Here is a 19,808-nt window from a genome sequence, read left to right on the forward strand (position 1 = left end):
ACTCGCCCTGCAGCCCAGTACAGTACAGTGCATTACAGTACAGTGCAGTACAGTGCATTACAGTACAGTGCAGTACAGTACAGTATAGTACAGTGCATTACAGTACAGTGCAGTACAGTACAGTATAGTACAGTGCAGCCCAGTGCAGTACAGTACAGTACAGTATAGTGCAGTGCAGCCCAGTGCAGTACAGTACAGTATAGTACAGTGCAGCCCAGTACAGTACAGTACAGTACAGTACAGTACAGTATAGTGCAGTGCAGCCCAGTGCAGTACAGTACAGTGCAGTACAGTACAGTATAGTACAGTGCAGCCCAGTGCAGTACAGTGCAGTAAAGCACAGTGCAGCCCAGAACAGTACAGTACAGTATAGTACAGTGCGGCCCAGTACAGTACAGTGCAGTACAGTACAGTACAGTACAGTATAGTACAGTGCGGCCCAGTACAGTACAGTGCAGTACAGTACAGTATAGTGCAGTGCAGCCCAGTGCAGTACAGTGCAGTACAGTACAGTGCAGCCCAGTGCAGTACAGTGCAGTAAAGCACAGTGCAGCCCAGAACAGTACAGTACAGTATAGTACAGTGCAGCCCAGTACAGTACACTGCAGTACAGTACAGTACAGTATAGTGCAGTGCAGCCCAGTGCAGTACAGTGCAGTGCAGTACAGTACAGTATAGCACAGTGCATTACAGTACAGTACAGCGCATTACAGTACAGTGCAGTACAGTACAGTATAGTACAGTGCAGCCCAGTGCAGTACAGTGCAGTACAGTGCAGCCCAGTACAGTACAGTATAGTACAGTGCAGCCCAGTGCAGTACAGTATAGTACAATGCAGTACAGTACAGTGCAGCCCAGTGCAGTACAGTATAGTACAATGCAGTATAGTACAGTGCAGTACAGTACAGTGCAGCCCAGTGCAGTACAGTATAGTACAATGCAGTATAGTACAGTGCAGCCCAGTACAGTATAGTACAGTGCAGCCCAGTGCAGTACAGTACAGTACAGAACAATGCAGTACAGCGATGGCATGGTGAAAAGCGTGACAGTTGGCGGGTAGTAATACCTTGACATCTCGGTGGATGACGTTGTTGTCATGGCAGTAACGCAGCGCCTCCAGGATCTGTCTCATGTAGTGACTAAGAGAGGGGCAAGAAAACACCATCACCGCCGCACACCACCGAGAAGATGAGGAGGCGAGTACCCTACTCATACACGTCAGCATAAAGGTACGCGTTCATATCACGGTCACGTGGGTCAGTACTGACCACAAAACTTCAGCCGGCTCAACGGGAAGTCTAGAAAGAAAGAAGAAGAGAGAAACCCAGCAAACTCACCTGGCCACGGCTTCGCTGTAGACGAAGCCGGCATCTGCCCTCTTCACGATCTCAAAACACAGGTCTGCCCCGTCCATGCTGAGAGAGGGAGAGAGAGGGAGGGAGAGTGAAGGAGAAGGACAGAGAGGGTCAGTGTGGTGTAAAGGTCAGCGCAGGCGTCTCGCAGGGAAGGAAAGGTCAGGCTTATCAAGACTCTACGCCAGTGACTGGGTGGAGAGGGGCAGCAGGACGAGACGCTGCAACTATATCCCATCTCGGCGGGCTTAAAGAATTGTGTTTGTGTGTGTGCATGTGTGTATACACCACAAATGTGTGTACGCTCTACTGTGCACGCTCAACTGTCATCGTAAGTCGCCCCCCCCCCCAAAAGAAACAAGTCCTCTCAGGAGGACGTGGAGGCCTCGCAGATGCTTGCAGGAGACAGACGCTCCCTGAAAGCTCCTCAACCTGCATGGAAATGAGTTCTAGATGCACCGCACAACGAGAAGCCGTGACGAGCTCCACCCAAAACCCCCACGAGCGCTCCACGTCTCCCGCTCATACTTTGTGCGTGGTCGTGTGCGTCAGGCCTGCTGGCCTGTCCAGGGTGTGTCCCCGCCTGCCGCCCAATGACTGCTGGGATAGGCTCCAGCATCCCTGCGACCCTGAGAGCAGGATAAGCGGTTCGCATAATGGATGGATGGATACTTATATATATATATTATATATATATGATATTATATATCATATATATTTATATATACATTTATATTTATTTTATATATTTATATTGAACATATTGAACATATTTTTATTTTATATATATAATTCATTTATGTAATTTTTTATATTTATTTTCTATATTTTATATTCTATATTTATAAATATAAAATATTTATATATTTTGTATATTTATTTATATACATTTTTATTTATATAATTATATATAATTTATTAATATATATAAGCTTTTTCTGCTATGTATTAAAGTTTTTTCCTACTTCTATCTTAATATATAATATATATTTATATATGTGATAAAAAATATATAGATATAATAAATATATAAGTTGTTGTAATGATATTATAGTTGTTATAATAGTTGTTAATTTTGGCGTCAGTCGTTTCCTAACAGACATTCTAACACATGCAACGCAGTAATATCTGAGTCGGGTATTTATCTTGACACGATATGGAGTTTAAAAACTGGCCGTCATTGTGACCGCCCATGGTTGATTCAGGTAGGAGCGAGATCCCGGTCGGTCTCCTGCTGAAGCCAGCGCCTAGCCAGAGGTGACAGCACCTCCCAATGCATCTCACAATCAATACAGGCTTTTAAGATTCGCCAATTAGGCCCCACCGCATCATTACCAACCCTCCTCATTAGTTAGCTCCGTTGCAACACCAGCACACCCAGATCCCAGCAGGTCTTCACGTAACATAGGTAGGGTAGTCGCTCCGTAACTGCTCTCTGCCCTTTCTTCCCCCAATTATCCAAATGTGATCTCCACCACCTTTGTGCCTTTGCACCAATTAGACGGGGCCATTATGTGGGATCTGACTGCTGCACATGCACATCCTCTCCTCTCCTGTCTCTCCCGCCATCCTCTCCTAACTTATCCGTCTCACAGGGCGGAGGTGTGGAGGTGCAGGGAAGACGTAGGAAGTTCACTCAGTTAGAAACTCCTCTGTAAGCGCCCCGGGTCTCAAAACGACAGCCTCCTGGTGCACGTGGCTCATGTGTGCACGTGTGCCCAAACCATGAAAATCCTTTAGAACAGAGCTTTTCCTGCGTTTCCTTAGAAGTCTCCTTCCCCGTCCCGAGGCGTTCGGCAGAGCCACGTGGAAGTCCCCGCTCCTCGCCCGATCACCGATGAAGGAACTAAAAGATAAAGGAATTTGTTCTGGAAGAGGCGGGAGGAGGAAGCGCTAGAGAGGAGGTTTAGGGGAGCAGAAGCTAGCAGCTAGTGTGAAATCTCAGTCTTATCTCCCCCCCCCCGTCCTACACACAACTATACTCCCATCACCCACCCTCCCTCTCTCTCTTTCATTTCACTCAACCCCCCTCGCCACCTTTCTCCTCGGCTCTCGATCCTCACTTAACCAGCTTTCCCATACTGTCGCGGAATATGAAACCACCATAGGCGTCCTCTCCCATGACTAATGCAGCCTCCCACTTTGCCCCCTCCATCCTTCAACTGTCAATCTCACATCTCCTCCTCTGACACCATCTAGTATCTCCTCCTCTGACACTGTCTAGTATCTCCTCCTCTGACATCATCTAGTATCTCCTCTCTGACATCGTCTAATATCTATCTCCTCCTCTGACATCATCTAGTATCTCCTCTCAGACACTGTCTAGTATCTCCTTCTCTGACATCGTCTAATATCTATCTCCTCTTCTGACACCGTCTAGTATCTCCTCCCCTGACACTGTCTAGTATCTCCTCCCCTGACACCGTCTAGTATCTCCTCCTCTGACATCTTCTAGTGTCTCCTCCTCTAACATCATCTAGTATCTCCTTCTCTGACATCGTCTAGTATCTCCTCCTCTGACACTTTCTAGTATCTCCTCTCTGACACTGTCTAGTATCTCCTCTCTGACACCGTCTAGTATCTCCTTCTCTGACACTGTCTAGTATCTCCTCCTCTGACATCATCTAGTATCTCCTCTCTGACACTGTCTAGTATCTCCTTCTCTGACATCGTCTAATATCTATCTCCTCCTCTGACATCGTCTAGTATCTCCTCCCCTGATACCGTCTAGTATCTCCTCCTCTGACATCGTCTAGTATCTCCTCCTCTGACATCATCTAGTATCTCCTTCTCTGACATCGTCTAATATCTCCTTCTCTGACATCATCTAGTATCTCCTTCTCTGACACTGTCTAGTATCTCCTCCTCTGACACTGTCTAGTATCTCCTCTCTGACACTGTCTAGTATCTCCTCTCTGACACCGTCTAGTATCTCCTCCTCTGACACTGTCTAGTATCTCCTCCTCTGACTTCATCTAGTATCTCCTCTCTGACACTGTCTAGTATCTCCTTCTCTGACATCATCTAATATCTATCTCCTCCTCTGACATCGTCTAGTATCTCCTCCCCTGACACCGTCTAGTATCTCCTCCTCTGACATCGTCTAGTATCTCCTACTCTGACATCATCTAGTATCTCCTTCTCTGACATCGTCTAATATCTCCTTCTCTGACATCATCTAGTATCTCCTTCTCTGACACTGTCTAGTATCTCCTTCTCTGACACTGTCTAGTATCTCCTTCTCTGACATCGTCTAGTATCTCCTCCTCTGACATCATCTAGTATCTCCTCTCTGACACTGTCTAGTATCTCCTTCTCTGACATCGTCTAATATCTATCTCCTCCTCTGACACCGTCTAGTATCTCCTCCTCTGACATCGTCTAGTAGCTCCTCCTCTGACATTGTCCAGTATCTCCTCCTCTGACATCTTCTAGTGTCTCCTCCTCTGACATCGTCTAGTATCTCCTCCTTTGACATCAAATCGTCTAGTAGCTCCTCCTCTCAAATCATCTTGTATCTCCTCCTCTGACATCTTCTAGTGTCTCCTCCTCTGACATCATCTAGTATCTCCTTCTCTGACATCATCTAGTATCTCCTCCTCTGATATCATCCAATATCTCCTTCTGTGACATCACATCGTCCAGTATCGCCTCCTCTGACCTTGTAAAGTGTGATCGTCTAGTATCTCCTTCTCTGACATCCTCTAGTATCATCTCCTCTGACATCGTCCAATATCTCCTTCTGTGACATCATCTAGTATCTCCTCCTCTGACATCTTCTAGTGTCTCCTTCTCTGACATCATCTAGTATCTCCTCCTCTGACATCGTCTAATATCTCCTTCTGCGATGTTACATCGTCTAGCATCTCTTCCTTTGACATTGTCTAGCATCACCTCCTCTGACATCAAGCTTTTCTTCACACTGGACGTGTCCTAATAGCCACACCAAAGTATACTGCTCACAAAAATAAAGGGAACACCTAAAAACACAATACAGACCTCGATGAATGAAATATTTCAGCTGAAAATCTTTATTTATTAGACAGAGGAATGTGTTTAGAGCAAAATAACCTAAGAATGATCAATGGAAATCAAAATCATTAGCCCATTAAGGTCTGGATTCAGAATCATACTCAAAATCAAAGTGGAAAATGAGAACATAGGCTGATCCAACTTCTGTGGAAATTCTTCAAGACGATTCAAAATGAGGCTCAGTAGTGTGTGTGGCCTCCACGTGCCTGTATGCACTCCCTACAACGTCTGGGCATGCTCCTGATGAGACGACGGATGGTCTCCTGAGGGATCTCCTCCCAGACCTGGATCGGGGCATCGGTCAACTCCTGGACAGTCTGTGGTGCGGATGGTACGAGACATGATGTCCCAGAGGTGCTCGATTGGATTCAGGTCTGGGGAACGTGCAGGCCAGTCCAGAGCATCAATGCCCTCGACATACAGGAACTGCTGACACACTCTGGCCACATGAGGACGAGCATTGTCATGCATGAGCAGGAACCCAGGGCCCACTGCACCAGCATATGGTCTGACAATGGGTCTGAGGATCTCATCCCGGTACCTAATGGCAGTCAGGGTACCTCTGGCTAGCACGTAGAGGTCTGTGCGGCCCTCCAAGGATATGCCTCCCCAGACCATCGCTGACCCACCGCCAAACCGGTCATGCTGGAGGATGTTGCAGGCAGCAGAACGTTCTCCACAGCGTCTCCAGACTCTCTCACGTCTGTCACATGTGTTCAGTGTGAACCTGCTCTCATCTGTGAAGAGCACAGGGCGCCAATGGCGAATCTGCCAGCCAAGATGTTCTCTGGCAAAGGTCAATCGGGCTGCACGGTGTTGGGCTGTGAGCACAGGCCCCAATTGTGGACGTCGGGCCCTTATACCATCCTCATGCATTCTGTTTCTCACTGTTTGAGCAGAAACCTGCACATTAGTGGCCTGTTGAAGGTCGTTTTGTAGGGCTCCGGCAGTGCTCCTCCTGTTCCTCCTTGCACAAAGGACCAGATAGCGGTCCTGCTGCGGGGTTGTTGTCCTCCTGCGGCCCCCTCCACGTCTCCTGGTGTACTGGCCTGTCTCCTGGTACCTCCTCCATGCTCTGGACACTGTGCTGGGAGACACATCAAATCTTCTTGCCACAGCACGCATTGATGTGCCATCCTGGATGAGCTGCACTACCTGAGCAACTTCTGTAGGTTGCAGATACCGCCTCATGCCCCCTCTAGTGGTGAGGGCACTAGCAACATGAAAAACTAACCAAAGATCGGCCAGAAAAAGATGAGGACAGGCAAATGGTCTGTGGCCACCACCTGCAAATCCATTCCTTTTATAGGGGTTGTCTTGCAAATTGTCTAATTTCCACCAGGTGGAAATTAGACAATTTACCAACAGGTGAAATTGATTCACAAATCAGTGTTGCTTCCTAACTGGACAGGTTGATATCTCAAAAGTGTGATTGACTTGGAGCTACATTGCATTGCTTATGTGTTCCCTTTATTTTTTTGAGCAGTGTATATATCATATTCTAGTACTCGGCCAATTGAGTCTGTAGCGATGCCTGACCAAGCCGGAGGTAACACGGGGATTCGAACCGGGATCCCCATGTTGGTAGGCCACGGAATAGACCGCCACGCCACCCGGATGCCCAGTACATTCTATTAGTGTGTAGCATGTAGGAACTTCTTTGGGCAGGTTCCCGGTTCCAGAGTGAGAGTCACTCTTTGACAAAGGCCTTTCCCCCCCAGACAAGAGTGTGCGATGGTGGCGTGCTTCTGTTCTGGTTTTTATTCTTTTGCTTTAGTTAAACTGAGCCAAGGTGGCGGGTTTGAAACTTACAACTCAAAGACCATGTAGAGCATGCCATCAGAGCTGTAGGTCTCCAGCAGCTCCACGATGTGGGGGTGTTTCAGCATGTGGCAGATGCTGGCCTCCCTCTTCAGATCTGAAAACACAAACAGACAGACAGACAGACAGAGTTCAGGGATTATGCTACAGGACAGATTGTGACTTGTTTTGACTGGATTTGAAGATTTCAGTCACTGTGGCCATCCATCCATCCATCCACCCATCCATCCATCCATCATCCATCCATCATCCAAACTGCTTATCCTGCTCTCAGGGCCGCAGGGATGCTGGAGCCTATCCCAGCAGTCATTGGGCGACAGACGGGGAGACACCCTGGACAGACCGACAGTCCATCACAGGGCCCCCACCCCACCATGGTCGCACCATGACACACACCCACATCCGGCTTCCCACCCGCAGACACGGCCAATTGTGTCTGTAGGGGCGCCCGACCAAGCCGGAGGTAACGCGGGGATTCGAACCTGCGATCCCCATACAGGTAGGCAACGGAGTAGACCGCTACGCCACCCGGACGCCCCAACAATCTCGAAACGTGACAGGTGTCTAAGATGGTGTCTGCCTGGAAGCTCTCTGTGGCGACACGGTGTCGGGGTCACGACCCTAAAAACCGACACCCCAGCCCTGTGATGAGGACTCAACAGCGGAGGAGCTGATATGTAAAATGGCAACAGGTCTTCTTTCTGCTCCAGTTCCAGAGTTGTTTATTTGTTGTTGTTGCATCCATCTTATTTTAAGTCTCGCCGCTGCCAGATGGTAACAAGCATCTCCCAGTTTAATTAGCAGTAAACACGGCGGAGGCCTAATGAAGCAGAGAAGAAGAACGGACGGCGTGGAGGCGTTGGAGTAAGAGGACACATGAACAGCCACAGACGAACTGATTCAAAAGGAAACCTTCTGGAGCATGAAAAGAACCGTCAGACCTAGTTCTCCTCACGAGGCGACAAAACCAAAAGCCCAGGGGACGGATGTGGAACAACCACCCGACCTCCCCGTGAGGGAGATGGTGAGTTGTTCTGTCATCTTACACAGGATGGATGGAGAACGAACAGACCCGGGCTGTACACTCAGCTACCACAAGACACTCATGATCCATGTATGATCCATGTATGATCCCTGCATGATCCATACATGATCCATGCATGATCCATGTACGATCCCTGTATGATCCATGTATGATCCCTGTGTGATCCCTGTGCACGTATGATCCCATGGGCATCTCTCTACATAGAGGCTGTGTTGGTTTCTTACACTGACCACAAAGATATGGTAGAACAGGACAGTCTGGCAACATACTGTGGATGTAGTGATCTGACACTACATGTGTTGTGGGGTTGTGGTTCTGGTAACATGGTGATATGACTTAAATGTCAGCCCTGTGATGGCCTGGCGGTCTGTCCAGGGTGTCTCCCCACCTGCCGCCTAATGACTGCCTGAGAGCAGGATAAGCGGTTCGGATAATGGATGGATGGATGGATGGAACAACATAATGTACCTGCTGGGTCATCGTGTCCACATTACTGATGACCATTCCTCGACATGTTTTGCTGTGTAAATATCTTATGAAGGCACCAACAGTCACCCACTAAATGTGACCACATTATCAATATGGAGGTGTTCAGTAGAACATACTGTGACTTGTAATTTTGTTGGTATGGCCCGGCCCGAGGAAATGGTACCAGTGCTACAACTCTTGAAAACAAAGGGGGGGGGGAGGGGGGAGGCAGCTGTAACAAGCTACGATGGAGAGAGGCTGACTTCTGCACGGCGTGTGTGTTTAGTTTTACATGGTGGATTATTCTCCGATAATCGATGCTTTCCTCGTCACTCCTCACCTTCCTCCTCAATATCATTACTAGAATGCAAAAAGCCTTCATCTACAAGTCCACCCTGCCCCTCTCTGTATTCGGCGATTCTATCCGGAACCCGTCCTTCCCTGCAGCGATCAACTCATTCATCCACCCCACGCGGCAGGTCCATTCCTCCTGGCAGCAGCTATTCTGGGACTACTGGAGTCAACCGGAAGTACACATCATCTACAAAACCGCTTCCAGCCAACTGGCTGAAAATGGATCAGAGAGCGCTCCCAACGGCATTCAACTTTTAACATCCTGCTTTGGGATGCTGCTAACTTCCGGCTGGAGCAGCTGCGCCGCGCAGCAAGCGGCAGCATGCCCAGAATTCCAGCACCGCCCGGTGAGTCCACGATTCCCGCCAGATCCCGCCTCGTTTACTACGGGAGATTTATGGACTGGGATACTGTGGAAAACAGAAGAGAAAGCAACGAGACTGAGCGGATGTTTCATAGAGGAAGCAGAGGGAGGACTTGCACGGACACACACATGTACAGTGAGAAGCGACGGTATCGTTTCACGTTGTCTATGCTGACGTGTAGTGACGGCCTGAGTCGGTACATGGACGGGTGCCGCAGCTAGTCTCAGCCTCATGTTAAGAGAACCCTCAGGACAGGGGCGGAGCTAGACTCTCAGCGCGGAGGGGGCCAAGCATTCTCGAGGGGCCCTTCTGATGATACATAGTTGATACATACAATCCAAATTGGATTGTATGTATCAATTATTGCTGCCATGCCAACGACAGCGTCGGGGTTGTGTTTGGGCGGGCTTGTTGCCGGTCCTCTGGTCTTTGATCAGTGACAGTGCTGCTAATGCTAACGGTACTGCTATTGCTAGCCTCGTCGTCAGTCGTCAGATCCACCCGATCTTCGCGGTTGTCCTGAGAGGTCGCGGCTGACTGAGATGACAAATAATTCGTAAGAGGACGACACGACGCAATCAGCTTCTTCTTACTTTCTTGCTTCTTGAGCCTGATTCGTGTTTTTTCTTCTCCATTTTGAAGTTCCCTCAACTTCATTCATAAAACTGTCCAGTTCTGTCAAGTGTAAAAATGCTTACTCACTCCCCCTTCCGGCAGTGTGACGCAGTTACACCTCACAACCAATCACAGCTGGATCACAGCTCCGACGCATTCATGAATAGTCGTAAAAATGGCTATAGCCTTTATAGGGGCCGTTAATAGCTATGTATAGGGGCCCCGTACTGCACTGTATTTTAGTCACTGAATGCGTCGGAGTCCCGAGACCCGGTGCGTTCACGGACGCTCGTAAACTCGGCAACAGAGCTCCAAACGGGGCCCCCCCGACTTTGTGGGCCCTGGGGCGACCGCCCCCATGCCCCCGCTCTGGCTCTGCCACAGCCCCAGGACCAACACAAGGTGCAGGCCAGCTCTGACAGGATGCTAATGCTGCTAAAGCCAGGACCAACAGAAGTTGTGGGCCAGCTCTGACAGGATGCTAATGCTGCTAAAGCCAGGACCAACACAAGGTGCGGGCCCAGGTCTGACAAGATGCTAATGCTGCTGAAGCCAGGACCAACACAAGGTGCAGGCCTGCTCTGACAGGATGCTAATGCTGCTAAAGCCAGGACCAACAGAAGTTGTGGGCCAGCTCTGACAGGATGCTAATGCTGCTAAAGCCAGGACCAACACAAGGTGCGGGCCCAGGTCTGACAAGATGCTAATGCTGCTGAAGCCAGGACCAACACAAGGTGCAGGCCTGCTCTGACAGGATGCTACTGCTGCTAAAGCCAGGACCAACAGAAGTTGTGGGCCAGCTCTGACAGGATGCTACTGCTGCTAAAGCCAGGACCAACACAAGGTGCGGGCTCAGCTCTGACAGGATGCTACTGCTGCTAAAGCCAGGACCAACACAAGGTGCAGGCCTGCTCTGACAGGATGCTACTGCTGCTAAAGCCAGGACCAACAGAAGTTGTGGGCCAGCCCTGACTGGATGCTAATGCTGCTAAAGCCAGGACCAACACAAGTTGCGGGCCCAGGTCTGACAAGATGCTACTGCTGCTGAAGCCAGGACCAACACATGGTGCAGGCCTGCTCTGACAGGATGCTACTGCTGCTAAAGCCAGGACCAACAGAAGTTGTGGGCCAGCTCTGACAGGATGCTACTGCTGCTAAAGCCAGGACCAACACAAGGTGCGGGCTCAGCTCTGACAGGATGCTACTGCTGCTAAAGCAAGGACCAACACAAGGTGCAGGCCTGCTCTGACAGGATGCTACTGCTGCTAAAGCCAGGACCAACAGAAGTTGTGGGCCAGCTCTGACAGGATGCTACTGCTGCTAAAGCCAGGACCAACACAAGGTGCGGGCTCAGCTCTGACAGGATGCTACTACTGCTAAAGCCAGGACCAACAGAAGTTGTGGGCCAGCTCTGACAGGATGCTACTGCTGCTAAAGCCAGGACCAACACAAGGTGTAGGTCAGCACTGACAGGATGCTAATGCTGCTAAAGCCAGGACCAACACAAGGTGCAGGCCAGCACCGACAGGATGCTACTGCTGCTAAAGCCAGGACCAACAGAAGTTGTGGGCCCAGCTCTGACAGGATGCTAATGCAGCTAAAGCCAGGACCAACACAAGGTGCAGGTCAGCACTGCAGGATGCTAATGCTGCTAAAGCCAGGACCAACAGAAGTTGTGGGCCAGCTCTGACAGGATGCTAATGCTGCTAAAGCCAGGACCAACACAAGGTGCGGGCCCAGCTCTGACAGGATGCTAATGCTGCTAAAGCCAGGACCAACACATGGTGCAGGTCAGCACTGCAGGATGCTAATGCTGCTAAAGCCAGGACCAACACAAGGTGCGGGCCCAGCTATGACAGGATGCTAATGCTGCTAAAGCCAGGACCAACACAAGGTGCGGGCCCAGCTCTGACAGGATGCTACTGCTGCTAAAGCCAGGACCAACACAAGGTGCAGGCCAGCACTGACAGGATGCTACTGCTGCTAAAGCCAGGACCAACAGAAGTTGTGGGCCAGCTCTGACAGGATGCTAATGCTGCTAAAGCCAGGATAAGTCACTACATTCAGAGCCGCTCGAACCGCCACGTTCAAAGTAAACCAGTCAGTTGTCAGCTAACGGCTGTGGAAATACAGCCCAGTTATAAGTACAACATGACTTTTTTTTGGAGTAAGTTGAAAGTATTTCATGGTAATGCACTTGTGTGTTTCGCATGCGCAGGGTTTTGGACCCGCAGCTGGCGCGACACGTCTCGGACACAGTCCAGACGAGACAAGACACGTAAAGCCCAAATCAACCGCCACGGAGCAGATGGTGGAAAGGGACTGGGAAGGCGGCCAGTGAGAATCAGACCAAGAATGTCCTTTAACAAACACTTGATGTAATGAGCTCCTCCCAGTGCTCCCAGTCTGACTGGCCATGTGCTGAGCCGACGTGACATCGCAGCATTTACACAAGACATCCGGGGATTTCTCTGACACCTTCACATAGTTTACGTGGAATCCTCCATGATGAGGACGTCCTGATAAAAACTGAAGTTCAGGGACGTCCAGGTGGCGTGGCGGTCTATTCAATTGTCAGCCAACACAGGGATCGCCGGTTCGAATCCCCATGTTACCTCCGGCTTGGTCGGGCGTCCCTACAGACACAATTGGCCGTGCCAGATGTGGGTATGTGTGCTGGTCGCTGCACTAGCGCCTCCTCTGGTCGATTGGGGCGCCTGTTCAGGGGGGAGGGGGAACTGTGGGGAATATCGTGATCCTCCCACGCGCTACGTCCCCCTGGTGAAACTCCTCACTGTCAGGTGAAAAGAAGCAGCTGGCAACTCCACATGTATGGGAGGAGGCATGTGGTAGTCTGCAGCCCTTCCCGGATCGGCAGAGGGGGTGGAGCAGCGACCGGGACGGCTCGGAAGAGTGGGGTAATTGACCGGGTACAATTGGGGGTACAAAAGGGGGGGGTAAAAAAACGACAACCCCAACTCAAAAACTGACTTCCAGGTACACAGATCTGAGTCGGACGAGCTCTTTATTTTCAACTATTCACATGAATCACAAGTTCAAGTCAACAAGTGTATTTTCACCTTCCATCCATCCATCCATCCATCCATCCATCCATCCACCCATTCATCCATTCGTCCGAACCGCTTATCCTGCTCCCAGGGATGCTGGAGCCTATCCCAGCAGTCATTGGGCGGCAGGTGGGGAGACACCCTGGACAGGCCGCCAGGCCATCTCACACACACACACACATTCCTAGGGACAACTTGGTACGGCCGAGTCACCTGACCTACATGTCTCTGGGAGGAAACCCACGCAAACACGGGGAGAACATGCAAACTCCACACAGAGGACAACCCGGGACGACCCCCAAGGTTGGACTACCCCGGGGCTCGAACCCAGGACCTTCTTGCTGTGAGGCGACTGCACTAACCACTGCGCCACCGTGCTGCCCATTAATGTAACCGTCCTTTAAGGAATCCTGCCTTCCCCCGCAGCTGCAGAAACAAGCCGGCGATTCTCTCTTCTTCTGCATCTGTGCAGTGAGGAAGCGATGCTACTGGATGCTAAGGTGTACTGATCCTTCCACTAGGGGGCTAGCGACACAGAACGGACAGTCAGACGACGTGAAGAGAGGGTACGGACGTGAGAGGTGGGAATGGACTTTGGGTCGAAAACTCCAAAGTAAGTCAGCATCTTCGGACCCGGGGATCCCTCAGCTCCGCCCGTCTGTGAGAGGAAAACGGAAGGATGAGAGACCGAAGGAGGCGGTGAAAGAGCAAGAATGTCAAGTGGCGGAGCATCAACAGAGCGAGGCAGCTGGCGAGAGAGCGCAGGAAGACGGAGAAGAGGAGGAGGAGGAGAAACCAGATGTGGTCTTCACGGTGCCCCGTGTTTCTCGTTGCTGGGAGTCAAAGCCCGCATGGGGAGGTGGCGGAGCTGCTACAGCTACCTCAACCCCACTGGAGTGAATCTGTTCGGCAACAGGAGCAAACTGCGGACGGGTGGCGGGAGCGGCGTGACGGAGGGCTGGGCTCTGCAGAGGAGGGACCGGGAGGGGATACAGCAAATGACCAGGGCCGCCTAGTGGCACTGGCAGGTAGTGGCACCTCAGTGGCAGCTTGCTGTCAACTAGGGCGGGGCCAAATTTGCTGGTTTGTTTTCACAACAGGCCAGCAGCCGTAAGTCTGCCCCCCCCAACCCCCACAATCTCGTTGAGATGTTGTTAAGAGGTACCTCAATTAGTACTTTATTTAGGAAGCTAGTTGAGCAACCACGCTCCGCTTTGTTGTTTTTATGTAATCATGTAATAATTATTTCATGTCATTACTTCCACCAAGGGGGTCATGATTTCACCCGTTTTGAAAGAAAAAGGAACAAAAACTCTCTTTACTGGTCCCCCGTGTTATGACTGCAAGTGTGCAACTGTGCTACACAATCCTTCTTACTGCCGGCAACACGTTTGTTTTATCGTGTTTAGTTGCCTCTTATAAGTACTGGTACTAGGAGTATAATTACACGGCTGTTTATTGTATGTGCTCTTGCGTAAGAGGATCACTACTTTTATTTAACACAGTGTAAACTGCTAATAAGTCACGTTAGCCCCTAGCTATCGGGTCTGACCCTTTAGCCGAGCGGTTAGTGACGTCGCCTTGTGGTGCAGTACACCTCGTATCGAATCCCGCACCGGGCAAGAAAATAACCGGTTACATTGGTGGCAGCGGCGGGATCCGGAAGTGTGCAGAGCCTCAGAAGTCTCTTCGGAGCGCGGGAAGAACAAAGCGCGAGGGCGCGCTTCCGGGGAGGGTGACGACTGTAAACTACTAATAATACACGTTAGCCCGTAGCTAACGGGTCGGACCCCTTAGCCGAGCGGTTAGTGATGTCACCTTGGGGTGCAGTACACCCCGTATCGAATCCCGCACCGGGTAAGAAAATAACCGGTTACAACAGTAATAATATATTTTGCGCTTACGCATGTGGGGAACTTCTAACTTGTGTATTTTATACTTCATGATGTTTATCTGCAATTCGTGCTTTATTCTATGCTACCTGACTGACACGTGTCATCTCGAGTTACAGGCCCGATGATTCCTGCTTTACCTTTTGGCTAAGCATTGTGAAGCATTATTTGAATAAGAAAGGTCTCGTCTCGTCTTCAGCCGCTTCTCCGGGGTGGGGTCGTGGTGGCAGCAAGCTAAGTAGGGCACTCCAGACGTTCCTCTCCCCAGCAACACCCTCCAGCTCCTCCTCCTGGGGCATCCCAAGGCGTTCCCAGGCCAGATTGGACATGTAGTCCCTCCAGCGAGTTCTGGGTCTATCCCGGGGTCTCCTCCCAGTTGGGCGTGCCCGGAAAACCGCCAAAGGAAGGCGCCCAGGAGGCATCCTGATCAGATGCCCGAACCACCTCCACTGGCACCTTTCGATGCGAAGGAGCAGCGGGTCTACTCCAAGCTCCCTCCGGATGTCTGTGCTCCTCACCCTACCTCTAAGGCTGAGCCACTCTATGGAGGAAACTCATTTCAGCCGCTTGTATCTACGATCTCACCCTTTCGGTCACTACCCAAAGCTCATGACCATAGGTGAGGGCTGGAATGAAGACTGACTGGTAGATTGAGAGCTTTGCCTCCCGGCTCAGCTCCGTCTTCGCCACAACGGTCCGGTACAACGTCCACATTACTGCCGATGCTGCACCAATCCGCCTGTCGATCTCCTGCTCCATCCTACCCTCACTCATGAACAAGACCCCGAGATACTTGAACTCCTTAAGAAGAAAGGTGTTGGTCTTAAATCACGCACCCCAACTTCACTGGGGTCTCTTGGTGAAAACACCCCTTACAAAACACCTCTGTGTAAACCTGTTTTTACATAACATAATTTCACTCTTGCAGTAGTAACACGGAGGCCTAGTAACGAGAGTAGTTTTGTTCTTGCCTGGGACCAGACCTTTGAATCTCCTGGTCTGGTTCTTCTCCTATGGCATCATGACATGAAACAGCAGTTGAAAACGTGATTATCTGGGCGTCCGGGTAGCGTAGTGCTCTATTCCTTTGACTACCAGCATGGGGATCGCTGGTTCGAATCCCCGTGTTACCTCCTGCTTGGTCGGGCGTCCCTACAGACACAATTGGCCGTGTCTGCGGGTGGGAAGCCGGATGTGGGTATGTGTCCTGGTCGCTGCATTAGCGCCTCCTCTGGTCAGTAAGAGCCCTGTGGCCCTCACTCCCATAGCTATGAAGTGCTTTGAATGGCTTGTCGTGCAGCACATCAAGGCCTGCCTCACAGCAACCCGAGATCCCCTAGAGTTTGCATATAGAGCCAGCCGATCCATGGAAGATGCAATATGTACCACACTCCACCTCACTTTGTTACACCTGGAAGGGAAGAACACCTACGCCAGGATCCTCTTCACTGATTTCAGCTCAGCGTTTAACACCATCGCACCACAACAACTGGTGGAGAAGCTGAGGTAACTGGACACGGACACTGGCACCTGCAACTGGGTGCTCGCCTTCCTAATGCAGAGGCAGCAGACAGTCAGGGTGGGCAGCCACACATCAAATTCCATCTTAGGGAGCACAGGTTCACCACGGGACTGCATCCTGAGCCGCCTCTTGTTCACCCTGCTAACGCTAACCCATAACTGTACTGCTAAATTTGACATCAACCACACCATCAAGTTCGCAGATGATAAAACAGTAGTGGGTCTTGTCAGGGCGGCAGAGTGGCGCAGTGGTTAGCGCAGTCGCCTCACAGCAAGAAGGACCTGGGTTCAAGTCCTGGAGTAGTCCAAACATGGTGGGTCATCCCGGGTTGTCCTCTGTGTGGAGTTCGAATGTTCTCCCTGTGTCTGCGCGGGTTTCCTCTGGGGGCTCCGGTTTCCTCCCACAGTCCAAAGACATGTAGGTCAGGTGAATTGGCCGCACTAAATTGTCCCTTTATATATGTGTGTGTGTGTGTGTGTGTGTTGGCCCTGTGTGATGCCCTGGCGGCCTGTCCAGCGTGTCTCCCCGCCTGCCGCCTAGTCACTGCTGGGATAGATTCCAGTATCCCTGCGACCCTGAGAGCAGGATAAGCGGTTCAGATAATGGATGGATGGGTGGATGGATGGATGGGTGGGTCTCGTCAGCAATAATGATGACTCTGCATACAGGATGGAGGTGGAGCAGCTAACGGCTTGGTGTGACTCCCACAATCTCTCCCTGAATACAAATAAAATGGAAGAGCTGGTAATCGACTTCTGGAGGGCCGGCAGGCACCATCACAGGTCCATCGATGGCGCCACTGTGGAGAGGGTCAGTAACATCAAGTTCCTGGAAGTGCACCTTGCTCCACCCTCTCTGTCGATCCGGGGAGGCCTGCAGACTATCACATGCCTCCTTCGATACATGTGGAGTCACCAGCCACTTCTTTTCACCTGACAGAGAGGAGGTTCTATTCCCCCCTCATCCCCCTGAACAGGCGCCCCAACCGACCAGAGGAGGCGCTAGTGCAGCGACCAGGACACATACCCACATCCGGCTTCCCACCCACAGACACGGCCAGTTGTGTCTGTAGGGACGCCCGACCAAGCCGGAGGTAACACGGGGATTCGAACCGGCGATCACCGTGTTGGTAGGCAACAGAATAGACCGCCGCTCCACCTGGACACCATGCCCTGCTTGTTCCCTTCTTCTTCACACCCAACACTGCCTGCCTTCTTCTTCCTCGTTTGGCTGCCATGATGAAGATGGAAAACACGATGCACCCTGTCATTTTCCCGGGCGAAGTCCTCCCAGACACCAACCACCCACATCAGACACCACCAACATCTGCAGGATCTGGAGATCAGTGGATTAGCTTCTCTCTCCAACATACTGGATGAAGCAGGCATGAAAAAGGATGCTTGTTTGTGTGCGAATGTTGAGGATTGTCGCTTTCTTGAACTCTGGACTGAGGTGTCCAGGAAGCTGCCCGGCTAAGCAGTTGTGGCTGAACAGGAGCTTCTCCTCACCCCAGGAGAGGACGGTGATGTGAGATAAAACAGGCTTCAGCAGAGTAGACCTACAATCTTCTTTGGGAAAGGGTTTCAGACATTTCTCTTAACAGTGTGCGGTTGTGGTTGTGGTCGCCGGCGTTTCGAGCCGCAGATCCTTTCACAACCGGCCGAGCTCTTTGTAGCCGCTCTGCCGAGGCCAAGTCACGCGAGGAACTGCATTAACACGTCTGGCACACCGACTCGTGTACTCTGGGCCTGAGGGGCAAAGCGCGGGGTAGTGTGGAGTTCATGCCAATATGTTGGCATGGCAAAGCCGGGCGGGCAATGCTTTTTCCCTACACCTCCAGCATGACACAGTAATTCACTGGGCTCCTGACCTTTATATGTCAAAGCAAACTGTGGGCTGATGGGAAAAGGCACAACTAATTATTTGTTGCATGGAAATGTCAGACTTTATATAAAGCCCAAAATAGAGGGGCGTCGCTACACTCGCTACACCAGTGGGTGAGTGAGTGAGTGAGTGAGTGAGTGAGTGAGTGAGTGAGTGAGTGAGTGGGTGGGTGGGTGAGTGAGTGAGTGCGTGGGTGAGTGAGTGAGGGGGTGAGTGAGTGAATGAGTGAGTGAGTGGGTGGGTGAGCGAGTGAGTGGGTGATGGAGTTTCCCCATTGGCTGTTGCTCTTTCAAAATGAATCAGCGCAAACAGTTTTCTATTACGTCATCAGCTGTTCACTGAACTGATGTCGAAACAGCCGCTTTTTAAACGTAGTCATTGTAAAAACAGCCCACTAATAAATCTAGACGTGGTCCGGACTATACAGGTTTTAACCAGTCTTATTTTTATATATATTTACCAGGTTTTAACCAGTCTTATTTTTATTTACCAGGTTTTAACAAGTCTTATTTTTATATATATTTACCAGGTTTTAACCAGTCTTATTTATTTTTATATATATTTACCAGATTTTAACCAGTCTTATTTTTATTTACCAGGTTTTAACCAGTCTTATTTTTATTTACCAGGTTTTAACAAGTCTTATTTTTATATATATTTACCAGGTTTTAACCAGTCTTATTTTTATTTACCAGGTTTTAACAAGTCTTATTTTTATATATATTTACCAGGTTTTAACCAGTCTTATTTTTATATATATTTACCAGGTTTTAACCAGTCTTATTTTTATTTACCAGGTTTTAACAAGTCTTATTTTTATATATATTTACCAGGTTTTAACCAGTCTTATTTTTATTTACCAGGTTTTAACAAGTCTTATTTTTATATATATTTACCAGGTTTTAACCAGTCTTATTTTTATATATATTTACCAGGTTTTAACCAGTCTTATTTTTATATATATTTACCAGGTTTTAACCAGTCTTATTTATTTTTATATATATTTACCAGGTTTTAACCAGTCTACCAGGTTTTAACAAGTCTTATTTTTATATATATTTACCAGGTTTTAACCAGTCTTATTTTTATATATATTTACCAGGTTTTAAGTCTTATTTTTATATATGTTTACCAGGTTTTAACTCAAGTCTTATTTATATATATATTTAGCAGGTTTTAACCAGTCTTATTTTCATATATATTTACCAGGTTTTAACCAGTCTTATTTTTATATATATTTACCAGGTTTTAACCAGTCTTATTTATTTTATATATATTTACCAGGTTTTAACAAGTCTTATGTTTATATATATTTAGCAGGTTTTCACCAGTCTTATTTTTATATACCTATATTTACCAGGTTTTAACCAGTCTTATTTTTATATATATT

The 19,808-nt window shown here is 49.5% G+C and overlaps 1 protein-coding gene across 3 annotated transcripts in view; it reads right to left on the bottom strand.

Annotated features, from left to right (window-relative positions):
* caska (calcium/calmodulin-dependent serine protein kinase a) overlaps positions 1-7,297 on the bottom strand; it is a 129,563-nt gene extending 122,266 nt beyond the window's left edge. For all 3 annotated transcript variants that reach the window (XM_056290076.1, XM_056290075.1, XM_056290074.1), the window contains exons 1-3: positions 7,197-7,297; positions 1,338-1,415; positions 1,067-1,139 (exon numbers count right to left, since the gene is read on the bottom strand). In XM_056290076.1, the coding sequence (XP_056146051.1) occupies positions 1,067-1,139; positions 1,338-1,415; positions 7,197-7,273 (228 nt within the window). In that variant the 5' untranslated portion in view covers positions 7,274-7,297. The remainder of the gene's footprint in view (positions 1-1,066; positions 1,140-1,337; positions 1,416-7,196) is intronic.
* Positions 7,298-19,808: the final 12,511 nt, after the last annotated feature.

The sequence above is a fragment of the Lampris incognitus genome, chromosome 11 (assembly GCF_029633865.1).
Source record: "Lampris incognitus isolate fLamInc1 chromosome 11, fLamInc1.hap2, whole genome shotgun sequence".
In the NCBI taxonomy this organism is placed as follows: domain Eukaryota; kingdom Metazoa; phylum Chordata; class Actinopteri; order Lampriformes; family Lampridae; genus Lampris; species Lampris incognitus.